The sequence below is a fragment of the Gracilinanus agilis genome, chromosome 2 (assembly GCF_016433145.1).
Source record: "Gracilinanus agilis isolate LMUSP501 chromosome 2, AgileGrace, whole genome shotgun sequence".
NCBI classification, from domain to species: domain Eukaryota; kingdom Metazoa; phylum Chordata; class Mammalia; order Didelphimorphia; family Didelphidae; genus Gracilinanus; species Gracilinanus agilis.
This window is the reverse complement of record NC_058131.1, coordinates 370,182,388-370,197,211: the sequence shown is the minus strand read 5'-3', so window position 1 is coordinate 370,197,211 and position 14,824 is coordinate 370,182,388. Positions and strand designations below refer to the sequence as shown.

Sequence of the window (14,824 nt, the reverse complement as noted above, 5' to 3'; positions counted from 1 at the left end):
CAAGATGGGCTAAAAAACAAACAAATAAATAAATGAAATTCATCCCTCCACAAAGTGCTCCTTAATTAATACCCTGGCTTCAGGGTTTATATTAACATATTAAAAAAAAGAAAAGAAAAGAAAAAGAATGTACTAAATGCCAGGCAAAATGCTAAGTCCTGAGAGTTCAAAAAGAAGCAAAAGACAGTAGCTGCCCTTAAGGGGCTTTCAGTCTAACAGGAGAGACAGCATGCAAATTTTAGCTGTTGTTCAGTCATGGCTCCTGGCTCCATGGACTATAGCACACCAGGTCCTTCTATATTCTACTGTCTCTCAAAGCCTATTCAAGTTCATGTTCCTTGTTTCCATGACACTCATCCTCTGCCATCTTCTTTTCCTTTTGCTTAAATCTTTTCCCAACTTCAAGATCTTTACCAAAGAATCGGGTCTTCTCATTATGTGGCCAAAGTATTTAATCTTCAACTTCAGTATTTTTTATTATTAGTGAATAATATGAATTATTTTCTTTAATTATTGACTGACTTGAGCTCCTTGCTGTCTAAGATACTCTCAAAAGTCTTCTCTAGCACTACAATTCAAAAGTGTCAATTCTATGGCACTCGGTTTTCCTCACAGTCCAACTCCCACAGTCATAAAGTTGTTGTTATAAAAGCCCTATGACTATATGGATCCTTGTCAGTAAGGGGTCTTTTTAGTATACTGCCTAGATTTGCTATAGCTTTACTTCCAAGTAGCAAGTATCTTTTAATTTTGTATGGTCTGCAGTAATCTTTGAGCCCAATATAAAATCTGACACCACTTCCATTTCTTCTGCTTCCATTTGCCAGAAAGTGATGAGGCTAGTAACAAATATGCACAAACAAGCTCGCTTGTACTTTCACTTTCTCTCTGTCTCTGTCTCTGTCTCTGTCTCTCTCTCTCTCTCTCTCTCTCTCTCTCTCTCTCTCTCTCTCTCTGTCTCTCTCTCTCTCTCTCTTTCTCTCTCTCTCTCTACATATATATATGACGAGTATATATGTTGGAAATAATTAACAAAGGAAAGGAAATAGAAGAAAGGTTGGGAAAGGATTCCTGTAAAAGATGATATTTTATTGGAGGCTTAAAGGAAATCAGGAAAAATTTTAGGTAGATCATTCCAGGCATAGAGGACAGTCAGATATATACCCAAGAGTCAGCAGTTGGAATATCTTATTTGTGAATAAGCAAGGAAGACAGTGTCACTAGATCAAAGAGTATGTTTTAGGGAATAGGGTGTAAGACTAGAAAGGTAAGAGGTTATGGAGGGCTTTGAATGCCAAACAAAGAATTTTGCATTTCATCCTGTAAGCAACAGGAAGATTAGACCTTCATTTTAAGATAATCACTTCAGTAGCTGCAGGAATTGAAATATGAGAGACTTGAGGCAGGCAGACCCACCAGCATGCAATAAACCAGGAGTAAGGTGATGAGGACCTGCATTAGAGCAATGGCAGTATTAAGGGAAAGGAGAGAGAAAATTCAAGAGATGTTGCAATGGTGAAATCAACAGGCCTTAGCAACAAATTGGATTTGGGGATGGAATGGGATGCTAGCCTGAGAGACTGGGAGGCTGGTGTTGCCTCTACTGTAATAAGGAAAGTAGGAGTAGAGGAAAGTTCAAGAGGAAGATGGTGAATTCAGTTTTAAGCTTGTGGACTTTCGGACATCTAGTGGACATCCAGTTTAAGATGTCTGAAAGGCAATTGGAAATGCAAGACTAGAAGTCAACAGAGAGATTGGAGCATAATAGCTAGATCTGACAGTATTAGGATAGAGTGATGGTAATTAAGTCCATGGGGATTTCTGAAGTCATCAAGTAAAATAGTTGAGAAAAGAGTTCAAGAACCCTGTGGGATACCTATGGTTAGAGAGTATGAACTGGATGAAGATCCATCAAGAAGCATGAGAAAAAGTGATCAAATAAGAGAACCACCAGAAGAGTTTGCCGAAAACCCAGAAAGTTTTGAGGAGAAAATGATCAACAGTGTCAAAGGCTGCAGGGAGGTTAAGGAAAATGAAACTTGGGAAAAGGCTACTGGATTTGGCAACTCAGAGTGACTTTGAGTGACTTTGGAGAAAGCAGCTTCAGTGGAATGAAAAAGTCAGAAGCCAGACTGTAACGGGTAAGAAACTGAAAAGAAAGTATACTTTTCTCACATAAGTAAAGGTAGGGATAGTTGGGCAGAATCTGACCTTGAAACTATTAGTGTCTCCCTAGTATGCCTGAGTTTTGTTTCTCCTGGGAAAAGGGTAGAAATTTCCAAACATAATTTGGCCACACCATTATTAGTCCCATCATAAGCTAAAGGTAGTAGTCACTGTGCAAATGAGGTATCAGAATCAAGGGTTGAAGTTATTTAGAGAAGTAAAGATGGATCCTGAAGGTAGAAGATGGCAATGGTGATAGGAGAGGACATTGGGTAATAAGGTACCTTCAGGCAAGAGCCAGGTTTCCACAAATGAATGGAGGAGTAAATAAATAAATGGAAGAAAAAGCATATATTAAGAATTTATAATTTATCAGGCACTTTGCTGTTTTGTGGATACAAATATAAAATTGAAGTAGTCCCTTCCTTTAAGGAGCTTAAATTCTAATATGGAGAGATATCACATATAGTGAGTGATAGCCAGGGAGGGGTATTTTGGTCTGGGAACTCACAGAGATAGTAAAGTTGCTTGAAATTCTCTTGTACAATGATAGGAAAGAGGCAAGAAAGTAATCTAGGATCAAGGTGAAATTATCCACTCTTAAACAGGAGTTCCCCAACACACAGCAAAAAGAGAAAACTAGGAGAAAGCAGGAAGATGGGGTGAATAAGGTTCAGCTAAGAGGTGTGGTTTATTAAAGGTGACACATTTATGCCTAGAAATACAGGAAGCCCTGAATCAGGAGGCAAATAGGAACATAGACTGGAGACATAGGGAATAAGATGAACAAACTAGGCATGTAGGATGGAGAATAGAAGAAGCAGAGCTCTGCTTGCCCAGATCCATACCTTGCACACACACAGAATACACTTCAAACCCACAAATGCTTACTGAGCCCTTGCTCATCATATGTTCATAGATGGCAAAAGACATAAGTACAGAGTTTGAACTCAATACGTACTGATCTCAGGATAAAACCTTAAACTTCCATCCTTAAAAAAATTCATCATGTTGACAAGGAATAGAACACTGGACTTGGAGTCAAATTTTGACTCAGAAACTTAACCATGTGACCAAAGACAAATCACTTAATCTCCAGAAGCCTCAGTTTCCTCATCTGTAAAATGAGGATAATAGCACCTCCCTCAAAATTGTTACCAAAAAAGTCAACATATAAAGTGATATGCAAAACTTAAAGCATTATGTAAATGCTAGTTATTATTATAATTTGTTCCTTCCCCCCTCCTAAAAGTGGGATGCTGTGGCAACTTAATCTTAGAAGGGTCCCAGTTAATAAAGGTTGACTATAAGAAGAGCAACATTGTATAGTAGATAAATAGCTGGCGTCAAAGCCAGAAAGACCTGGATTCAAATCCCAACTCCGACACATACTAGCTGTGTGGTCCTGGACAGGTCAACCCATCTTTCAGTACTTTAAGCAATTCTAAAATTGTAAGTTCCAAAGAAGGTACCAACCTATATTGGTAAAGGGGTTTCTTCATCTGGGATTTCCCTATGCCCATGAAATCACAGGTTTAGTCACCAATCTATGATACACATGGACTACACTATCCATTCTCAAGCAGTTTTATATTTTAATAGTCTTGCTTCCCTGAAGATGATCATTGCCTGACATTTGTCTTCTCTTTTCCTTCTCACCCCCCATCATCCCTGATCCATTCACCATGAGCCAACAAAAACTCTTCTCTACAGATTTCTGTCAATCATTCCCATTTCTTCTTCCCTAGGAATCCTCCATAAGGGCACTGGGGAAAACCAGTTCCTGACCCAGCAACCTGCCATCATCACCAGCATCATGGGGAATGGACGGAGGAGAAGCATCTCCTGTCCCAGCTGCAATGGTCTTGCCGAAGGGAACAAGCTTTTGGCTCCCGTGGCTTTGGCTGTGGGGATCGATGGGAGTCTTTTTGTCGGGGATTTTAATTACATCCGGCGCATTTTCCCTTCTCGGAACGTGACCAGCATCCTAGAATTACGGTAAGCATCCTTATGCAGCCAGCTCCTCTTGCTTCGTCTCTCCCTTCTGGATGATCTATCCTCTGTCTCCTCTCCTTCCTCCCCTGGGGAGGCCCTCACATAGAAGAGGAACAGGTTGGGAAAAGGTTACTGTTGGGTCCCAATAGGGGAACTTGGCTTGTGGAGAGCTTGAGACTTCATTTCCAACAAGAGAAGTGGTGCCACAAGCAGCTGCTAGCCATGGGGCTCACCAGAGTGGTCCATTAAGGAACACAACAGTATTTAAGAGAAGGGCTAAAGCTGCAAACCCATGCCAAGAACTCTTGCCATAAAAGCAAAGTGGAGACAAGTCATTGATCTATTGAGTCTCTGAGCAGAAGCTCTCCAAAAATCTCTGGATCTTTCCAGATTTCTTTCGAAAGTGAATTAGCTTGGCTGCAGAGGCCTGACCTTTAAGGGTAAGTCCCAGGCCCCAGCCTGTGGCAGGCATTCCATAGTAGCATTTGCTGGTCCTTCCACTTGCATCCCAAGGCACTCTGGGCAGACAGTGACCAACACATGGTCAGCTCAAACTTTTGTTTGTAAAATTGACTTTCCCAAGGCAGGTGAATCAGGCTTTCCAGCTCTGCAAGTGAAGTCCATGGTGTCTATCTCCTGTCCAGAGAGAGGTTTAATTCTGCAATGACAAAAGAATAGAGTGATGAAGAGACTCTGGGACCACCAGGTCTTAATTACAGATACTGACAGCATAGATAAAAGGAAACCACAGAGAATGGAAAGGCATATTCTCACAACTTCACCCTGCTCTTTCACCAAAGTTTATACCCAACCTGTTTCTAGTCAGGCAGACAGTTGGAGCTGAATTTCAACACCCTTTCTTTCTGGAGGCACCAATAATCTAATGGTCTGACAGTGTTTGAGTGTCTCGTGGGAGCACAGTTCTGTACTAGGCACACTGTGTGAGAAGGAAAAGGATGATGGAAAAGAATTCCCCTAGCTCTTGACCTCAGTGGATACAGACGGGTCTCAACTATTCTGAAACTGAAAAATTAAGCCTTGAGTCTTTAAGAGTTAACTATTCAATATTGTAAATCCTTACCTTTCTTTTACCACTTTAACCTCTTTATTTGGTTACTAGTGTTGGGATTTAGCTGCTTTGTTTTGTTTTGTTTTTAAATCCTACAAGGACCTGGTTTTTCTCAGATAATACCATCTCTTCTTTCCCCACTTACAAGATATTTACTATAGTTCAATATTGCATGGATCATGTAATCACAAGCCTAAATCTGGAAGGACACCTCAGAGGCCCTCTGATGCAATTCTTTTATTTCCCAAATGAGGAAGCTGAAGCCCAGTGCCTTTCCCAAGGCTGGTCACATGTAGTAAGCAACAGAAGGGAGATTTGCATCCTGGTCCTCTGACTTCAAAGCCAATGCTCTTGCCAATGTCCCATGATGAAGTAAACTGGTCCTGTGAAGACTGTATTGACTAGACCTCCTTCCTTTTCTGGTGCCCTCAAGGCTTACTACTGACCATCATTTTCAAAGCCCAAGAGAATAGAAAGTCCCTAGATTTTGAGGAATGATATCAGCTACCACCTCCAGAGCTGACAGGACTCTCCAGATTTAGAGTCAGACACTTCTCTCCAACACACCGAGTGGTGCGTGATGGGGTGGGGATGGGGGAGGGGAGTGAGTCCTGATTTCTTGCGACAGCTGTGTAATTTTTTTTTAAACAGTCCTTGGGCTTGTTCTTGTTTTCAGCAGCCAGGTACCCAGAGCCGATTAGGAGTTAAGCTTTTATAAGAACAGTGGTTTGATTCTTCTTTTCTTCCCACTACATGCCTGGAAACAAAGGGCTGTCAATCCCATCTCTTTAAAAACAGAAAACAGTGAAGGAGGGAGGGAGGGAGAAGCATGTCTTGCTTATTTCTTTGCTCGGTTGTGAGTTGGCAGCTGAAGAATTTCCGTGGAGAGTTAGCTTCTGTCCCTACCCCCTCTTGCCCATCCCAGACTTGAGAGAGTTAGGTCTGGTTGTAGGGTTGTATTCAAATGCCTCTATCATCCCTTTGAGCCCTCCTTTCCTTTCATCCTGTCCCTCCATATATACACAGGTAAGGGCAGGGTAAGGGTTATCTCCAGCTACCAGGGATGACCTAACAAATAGATCAGTCTATATAGTATTGAGGGAAAACAGGAAGTGATCCTATAGGAGGAGAAAAAAATTCCTCTGTACACACCCCTATTGCCTGAAATGCCTTTTTGTTTTTCATTGTCTTCTCCTGAGGACTTTCTTCTAAACAGAGAATAGTTTTCTCTGGGGGAGAATTGCATATTAAGTCACTAACACTGTACAATGAATTAATACCAAATTCAGGGACCAAGCAGCCTAAACATAATTGATGATTGGAGCATGGAGAAAGAAGGGAAAGAGGAGAGCATGAGGAGCTCTTAAAGTAAGGGGAAAGATGAACTCCAAAGACAAACTTGTTCTTCTCCATTTTAAATAGGATTGACCCTGCCTGATGCCAAAGTGAAAATTAAGGAAGAATAAATTATTTCAGCACAAGGATGCAAGTGCTTTGGGAATGGATGGATAAGGAGGGAGGGAGGAAGAGGGAGTAGTAGAAGTAGAAAGATAGATGAAGGAATGACCCAGGATGTTATCCGAGAGCTCACTGGCTCAGATTTTGAGAAGCTGAGCTAAGTCAGCCATGTGATTGTGAGTAGGACACATAGGGAATGTTTGGGCCCTATGCCTAGTCTACACAGCACAAAGTGAAACAGTATTGGCGGTTAGCCAGTGAAATAGCTTATCCATCTAGGTCAGTTAGACTAAAAGAAACTCCACTTTTTCCTAGCGGAGTCGGAGTGTGAGGGGGATTGGCGTGGGGGCGGGGGGATGGAGGGTTTGCCTGAGTGATATGGATCATTAAGACTATAGGAAAGAGATCTCAGTACCTTTCCCTCTGAAGAGGGTCGACAATGCTCACCTAGCCCATATAGCCTCCTGATTGTGCTTGCTTTGGTTTTAATATTCATTAAGCTCCCACTGTGTGCGTAGCCCGGCACAGAAATAGAACTGACCTCAGCACTCCTCTCAAGGGAGCTTATATCCTAAAAAGGTAACCAGAGCTTTATTCTTCTCTGCAAGGTGGGAATTGGGAATAAGATTAGGTTTGGGTCAGCCTGGGATGATAGGACAGGAGAGGTACTTGATCTAAGCTTCCTGACTGATGAGAGTCTTGGAATGGTTTTAAGAGGCTCTGAAAATAGAAACTGCTGTGTAAATGCTAAGCATTATTATCGCTGTAATCATTATTGTAAATGAAGGTGGCAATAATGAAGTAAAATGGGAAATGTGCTCTCCTGGCTACAGAATTGCTGCTGGTGCTGGTAGAGCCTGGTAACAGAGGCAGAAATTTAGGACTCCGGAAAGGGCAGGACAGAAAGATAATTGAGGGCCATGGTCATCCTATATACTAACAGGAAACATCAGGTATAGGAAAGGGCAAAAAAGGCCTGACGGTAAGATTTGAGGACCATTAGGAAGGAAGGAAATGAGAGCAAAGAAGAACGAATGCTGGTTTTAGAGGCAAAGGGCCCAAGTGTGAAACTCATTTCTGCCATTTAATATTCATGTGACTTTAGTCAAGTTAAGGTATTGTGGAAATCAACCAGTCACTCAATCACCGTTTATTAAGCACCTACTGTTTGCCAGGTACTAAATTCTGGAAATACAAAAGAGTCATGGAAACAGAAGTTAAATCCTGGTTCTGCTCCTGTATTACCTGTATTACCTTGGGAAAGTTATTTAACCTCCTCAGACCTCAGTTTCCTCATCTGTAAATGAGAGCATTGGATTCATTGGCCTCCAAATTCCCTTCCAGTTCAAGGTCTCTGATCTTATAATCTACTTAACCTCTTTAGTCTTCAGTTTCCCCATGTGGAAAATGGGAAGGTTGGATCTGATGACTTCTAAGACTCCTTCTATTTCTGAATCAAAGGTCCTAAGGCCGTCTGCCCAAAAAATATATATATTCATTTATATATATATATATTACTACTACTTGATATTCAACCATTGGCAGTTCATTTTTTGGAGATAATTCACTGACCTAGGCCTCTTCTTTTACAATGCAAATGCTGCTGAGAAAGGTAAAGTAAGCTAAAGTGTGGAAAAATTTATCACTTTCCTCTGTGAGTGACAGGGGGATGGATCAGCTTGAGAGCACTAAATGTCAGGTAGGAAAAAAGTAACCAAAGAAGAGAAAGAAAAAGGCTCCAGGGAAAACAGAGGCAGCAAATTCAAAATTGGCCAACTTCACAATTTTACCCTGACAGCCCTGCAAATGACCCATTGCTGATACTTTATGTTTAAATCTTCGTGGCTTCATAAGATCATAGAATAGAGACCTAGAAGGCCCCTTTGTGGTCATCTAAGCCTCTTCCCTCATTTTACAAGGGAAGAAACTGAGCCCCAAGAGAGAAGCTAAGCTAGAACACCAGCAAGTAATAGTGCAAAGAGTACTAAGTTTAGTCAGGAAGAAATATTTGAGCTCAAATCCCAACTCAAACACTTATTAACAGTGTGGCCTTGGGCAACTCACATTCCTCATCTGTAAGATGAGAAGAATAAATAGCTCCTAACTCTCAGGATTCAGACAGTTAGGTGGTAAGATGGATAGAGCATTGGGCCTAGAGTCAAGAAGAACTGAATTCAAATATGACCTGATACACTGAATAGCTGTGTGACCATGGACAAGTCCTGTTTGCCTCGGTTTCCTCATCTTTAAAATGAGCTGGAGAAGGAAATGGCAAATCCCTCCAGTACCTTTCCCAAGAAAACCTCAAATGGGATCACAGACACAACTGAAACAACTAAACAACAAACCACCTATTAGAGCTGTTTCAAAGATTAGTTGAAATAACTTATGCAAAGCACTTTGCTAGCCTTAGAGAGCTACAGAAATGTTAGCTATTCCTGCTCAAAGCTGCAAAGGTAGAGAGAACAAAAGAGGAAGGCCAGAATTTAAACTCACCTCTTTCCATCTCCACACAACAGCAGCCTCTCTAGTATATTTCTTTGTCCTCAAAAATATATAGCAATATCTCACATTTTGATAGCTCTTTGGGGAATGTAGGTGGCACAGTGAATAGAGTGCTGGGCTTGGAATCAGGAAGATTCATCTACATGAGTTCAAATCCAGCCTCAGACATTTGCAGGCTGTGTGACCTCAGAGCAAGTTACTTAACCCTGTTTGCCTCAGTTTCCTCAACTGTAAAATGAGTTGGAGAACAAATGGCAAACCACTAAAGTATCTCTGCCAAGAAAACCTCAAATGGGGTCACAAAGATTTGGACATGACTGAAAAAAATTGAATAGCAAAAGATAGCACTTTAAGAATGGCAAAGCACTTTCCTGTGAGGGAGTTGATGCAAGTAGTACTGTCCACCTTTTACACCTGGAGAAACTGGTGTTCAGAGAGAAGCAACTTACTCATGATCATATAGCTGGTAACTTTTGAAGTCTAGAAAATCTACAGAGGTGTTTTGGCAGAACAAGAAAGATAAGAGGGATTTCTAATGTCTATTATTCTTTCCTTCCACTTCAATCTTGTTTTCTTCCTATCTGAGATGAGCAAATTCTAAGAAATAGCCACTATTGTCTGATGGTTTAAGGGGAGAGGTATTTCCCTGCTGGGTGTGGCTAGCATAACCCTCTGCCTTATCTGCCCTTGACCCCATCAGTGACACTTCTTTGTGCCATCATAGACATTATATTTAATCAACTTGGAGCCAACATTCTTGGGAAAGAAGTAGGTCAGGACTGCAAACCCAAATCCCTTCAAGTCTTGCACAAAATCTTGACTAAAGAGTAGAATTGATATTGCAATAATTAAGAGCCAAATATTACTGCACTGGTGGCAGATAACATTTCACTTTCATTAAGCAATATAAAATAGACATGAGAATTCCCAGCTGCCACTGTGACACAGCACGGTTTGCAGAATGAATCTTAAATTGTGCTATGTCAGTCAGAGCTCAGGAGTTATTGGCATCATTTAATTAACTTTTTTTTAAACTAACACTTTGGAATAAAATAGTAAAAATGTAATCCCTGTGCAAACCTACCATTAATGATGGCCCTAGGCTGGGGCCTGAACAGCACCCTAGGCAGGAATCACAGCAACCCTGCCCCCAAGAGCCCTCCTTACTTTTCCAGGAGAAGGAAACAATAGGCAAGAGATTCCTGCTACCTCTTTCCTATAGGTACATCAGAGACAGCCTCTTCTCTCCCTCGGGGGCTTGAAGACCCCATCTGGGCAGTACATAAGTCCCAAGTTTCTTCACCGGCCTGCCTTTCAGCCCTCAATCTACTAAAATACAGACTTGGCCAGAGAGAGAAGAAAAGGAGACATCTTTTCTACTTTTCTAATAATTATGCAAAGAGCTTTGTTGAGAGAGAAGGGTGAAGCCATTCGATCGTGACAGAGAGGACTATTTTAAAACTAGCCATTCAAAGAAAGAGTCCTTTATCCAATTGGGGTGCAAGCAGAGGTCCACAGAGGTCTGCTCTAAAATGATGGTGACCTTAGCCCCCAATATGACTTTTCCACCTGTGTTCTCCAGTGGTCCCCTGGCTAGGACTCTGAGAAATCTTGTGAATAGCTAACCAAGCTTCCCAATATCAGATGAAATTACTCCCCATATTAAAACTGGCACTGCTGTAGGGTGGGATGGGGGTGGAAGAGGCTTCTTTGGGCCCCTTTGAAAAAGATACTAAAATGTTATATTTGCTTTACCATCAATTCCTCAGCTAACTGTTTGTTCTTTTTTCCTTCTGTTTTCTTTCTATAAAGAAATAAAGAGTTTAAACATAGGTAAGACCAAGAACTCTTTCCCATATAATTTAATATGGTTTGTTTGCTTCATTGTGTTTGCTTTTTGTGTTGTGCTTCTTGTATAATGTATATTTTATGTACAAAATATAGTAACTTTTATGTGCTAATTGTGTGTTGTGGATATGATAAGCTTTAGCAATTATGAAATGCAGTCAAAAAGCACCAAATAAGCTGACAGTAATTAGAATTCCTGGGAGACACAAGTATAGGGTAATGAACCCTCAGTGAACTTCTTTCTAGGCACTGCTCTATGCGGCCCATAATTGGGCTAAACAGTTGAGGCAAACTTCTATCTTTTGTAAATGCTGGACAGGGTTCACAAAAGCTTTAATGAACTGGAAATGGGTCAAAAATGCATTTTCAACTCATTAATGATTTTTTTTTCTGGATTTATGGTCATCTTTTTAAACCAAGTTAATTGTCAATCTGCTAGTCAAAATGGATCCAACTACTGGATGGACTAGTAATTTACATAGATCTCAAAATCCATTTTGAGCAAGAGGTAGAGATAGCCTAATCTCTTTTGCCTGAATAGTTCATGGTTTATAGATTCAAAATTTTCCATATGGTATACAACATATAACATTGACATGGAGAATTATCTTGCTTGAAGGGGAAAAAATGGCTTTTTCTTTTTTTTTAAATAAGGAAAATGAGTAGAAGTTGACCAAAATACTTGTGAGTGCACTGTACTTTTTCCTCAAATGAAAACTGCATGACAGTAGATTTGTGGAAATAATCTATTTGCTCCTTTTTAGTAATTGGTCAGAGAAGGAGTGGCAGAGAGTCAGGGGATCGAGGAGATTAAATCATGTAAGCTCATCACAGACACCAGAGATGAAACACATGTGAAAGGCTTTCTCCAACAGGCCCCTTGAACTAGTTCCCACAACTGAAGTAGAAAGGGTCTAGAATTTGAGAGAGCAAAAAAAGATAACACTCATAAGAAGTTCTGCCTCCCATGACATTGTCCTTTGACTGGTATGTCTGTAGTTCTTCCTGACTTTCTCCTATGGTTTTTAAAACACAGAAAACTTCTAAATAAAACCATTAGGTCCACTTTCTACTTTATACAGTTCCCAAAGACCCTCCCTTTACAAATCTCCCATAGGATTGTTGGCTCACCTCAATAAAGTTTGGGGTGCCAGTAGCATGAAGGATGAGAATATAAGGACACAGATGTTTTAGGAGATCAGTCCACTATTCTGTCTTCTAGTTCCCAAGTAGTTGAATATAAGACTAGTTCTTCATGATTGACTTCAACACCAACAACCTTTCCCAAAATAATAGGATATTAATCTATTAGCAAATATTTGCAATCTATTAGCAAGTAATTAAACTCCTATTATATATCAGGCACTTCTGCCAAGCCCTGGGGTTACAAAAACAACATTAAATAGTCTCTACTCTCATGGGGCTTAGAGTTGATAAGGGAAGACAACATATATATTTTTGAGTGCATGCAAAATAAACAAAAAGTAAGTAGACAATAATTTTGGGAGGTAGGAAAATGGCAGCTATAAGATCTGGAAAGACTTGGTGCAAAGAATTTGATCTGAGCCTTAAGTGAATAAAGTAGGAAATATACTTCTTTGGATATGATTGCAATGCCATTGAGTTAAGGAGGAACACTCCTCTGGACGTGGATGAATCTCATGTCCTCTCCTCCCTGCATTCCATACCTGAAGGTTTGGTTTTGTTTTTTAAAACAACTTCTTAGAATTAGGCTCCCTAGAAAGTCCAGAATCAATTATCCACCTTCCAGACAGGCGCAGCTGTACATGTGCCATGATCTTTCTGCTGATCACTCTAGTTACTGTTCCTTTAGCAAGAGCGCACAGTCTAATTAAGAAATATCGTGGAGTTTTTCCCCCCTTTTCTTTCCTAATTTGTTTTCTACACATTTAAACTCTCCAGTGACTTTGTAAAAAGAAAAAAATGAACAGAAGTACCCCTAGTCTTTCCACCTAGTTATCTAGGCAAGGACTTCCTAAAGACCTTGGTTTCTAGTTCAAGTATATGTCTTAATAGCAATCTGAGGAGAGGCTATGGCTGAAGTCATTCACAATTCACAGATTGTGAATAATCCACAGATTGTTCAGGATTTGTTTTAGAATTTTTTTTTAAATCAGTGAAGAATCCAACTGTTATTTTAATTGGAGTTTCACCAACTTAGTAACTAGAGCTCCATTGCTATAATGCTTTAATTTTTCTTCATTCCCCAAAATGTTCTTCTCCCTCCCTTCCAAAAAAAATCCTATACTATATGTAATTGAAGGAATGTGACATGATGCAAAGCACTCCGTTCATCTGTAAAAATCCAAAACTTATTCCAGAATATTGTCAGAAGAGTCAGTTAAAGTGCACTTGCTCATTGGGTCATGAGGCAGGGACCTTATAATCTCCAAAGTGAGAACAATGCTCATATCAGGCCAACTTTCCTATCTTGTATAATTTCTGTATAATACAGAAAATTACAACATTATGTTATTGTAGATCAGAAGAAGTCCTAGATCCAATACCTTCACTGTCTATGTGAGGAAAAGGGGAGTCAAAGAAGCTCACTGAGCTTCCCAAGGTAATCAGCTAGTTAGTGGTAAAATAATCAAATGATAAGTATTTTTCAGTACTTAGTACATGCCAGAGAGTGTGCCAAACTCTAGGTATACAAGGCAAAAATTGTTCCTACCCTCCAGGAGCATATGTTCTAACAAGAGAGTCAACAACAGTGTAAATAAGAAGGTAAATGTAAGATATATACAGAACAGATGAAGATAATCTTAAAGGGAAAAGCATTAGCATCTGAAGGGACCTGGAAATACAGGACGTCTTGAATCACCAAATAACAAATTTAATACCACTCCAGTTTTGTTTACATAGAAATAGCAGAGTTATGGCTAAAGAAAAGTTCCTCCATCTAGGGGTATGCTAGTAAATATTATATAACCTGGCATTATGCTGTAGCAGGGTGGGGGATGTACCTCCAACACACTTTGAGTTTAATCTGCATTGTTGAGACTCTCAAGTCTAGACAATCAACAAAACAATGAATTAAGTCCTGAATTATAGCAAAAATGTTCACATGGAAAATTTAACAATCAGGCTCCACCCTTGTCTATATCCCAGTACTCTGGTCCTCCTTCTATTTTGGTTTTATAAGAGTAGAGACTATACCTTCTATAAATGGAAAAGGCTCACATCCCAACTCCACTAACAAAGAGCCAAAAACTGCCTCTGCTCTCTCGGCATTATAGATTCTAAGCACAATCTCATCATTATATCCATATCTTCACCCCAGATATCAATATTATTCCTCTCCATACAAAGGGATTGGACATCATTTTAAGACTACAGAAATGTTTGGGGACAAGTCAAGAGAAAGATGGTAAAGTGTTTAATGTTACAAAGTTAGGAGAATCTTTTCTAGGCTTTGAGAATTTATACATTTTTAAATGTTTAGTAAGCAGTGCCATGAGACACAGCCATGGTTTCATGCATAAAGAGTTGGCCTCAAAAACCAGGAAGATTTTAGTTGAACCCCATCTCAGACATATAGTGGTTTTTTTAACTCTAGGCAAGATCTTCAAACATCTCAGTCCTACCAGGCAACTTCCTAAGGCTATAAGTTGTAGAACATGTAGGTACTGATCTTCATTGAAGAGGGAGTTTTCCTTACCAGGAGTTTGAGGGAGGGAGAGAAGGAAGGAAGTAGGGAAGGAAGGAAGGAAGGAAGGAAGGGAGGGAGGGAGGAAGGAAGGGAGGGAGGGAGGGAGGGAG

At 40.2% G+C, this 14,824-nt stretch overlaps 1 protein-coding gene across 6 annotated transcripts in view; it reads left to right on the top strand.

Annotated features, from left to right (window-relative positions):
• TENM2 (teneurin transmembrane protein 2) overlaps nt 1-14,824 on the top strand; it is a 1,052,113-nt gene that overhangs the window by 1,003,356 nt on the left and 33,933 nt on the right. For 4 of the 6 annotated variants that reach the window (XM_044661706.1, XM_044661705.1, XM_044661704.1 and 1 more), the window contains 2 exons: nt 3,915-4,164; nt 11,006-11,026. In XM_044661706.1, the coding sequence (XP_044517641.1) occupies nt 3,915-4,164; nt 11,006-11,026 (271 nt within the window). The remainder of the gene's footprint in view (nt 1-3,914; nt 4,165-11,005; nt 11,027-14,824) is intronic. The other 2 variants (XM_044661707.1, XM_044661708.1) reach the window with 1 other exon arrangement.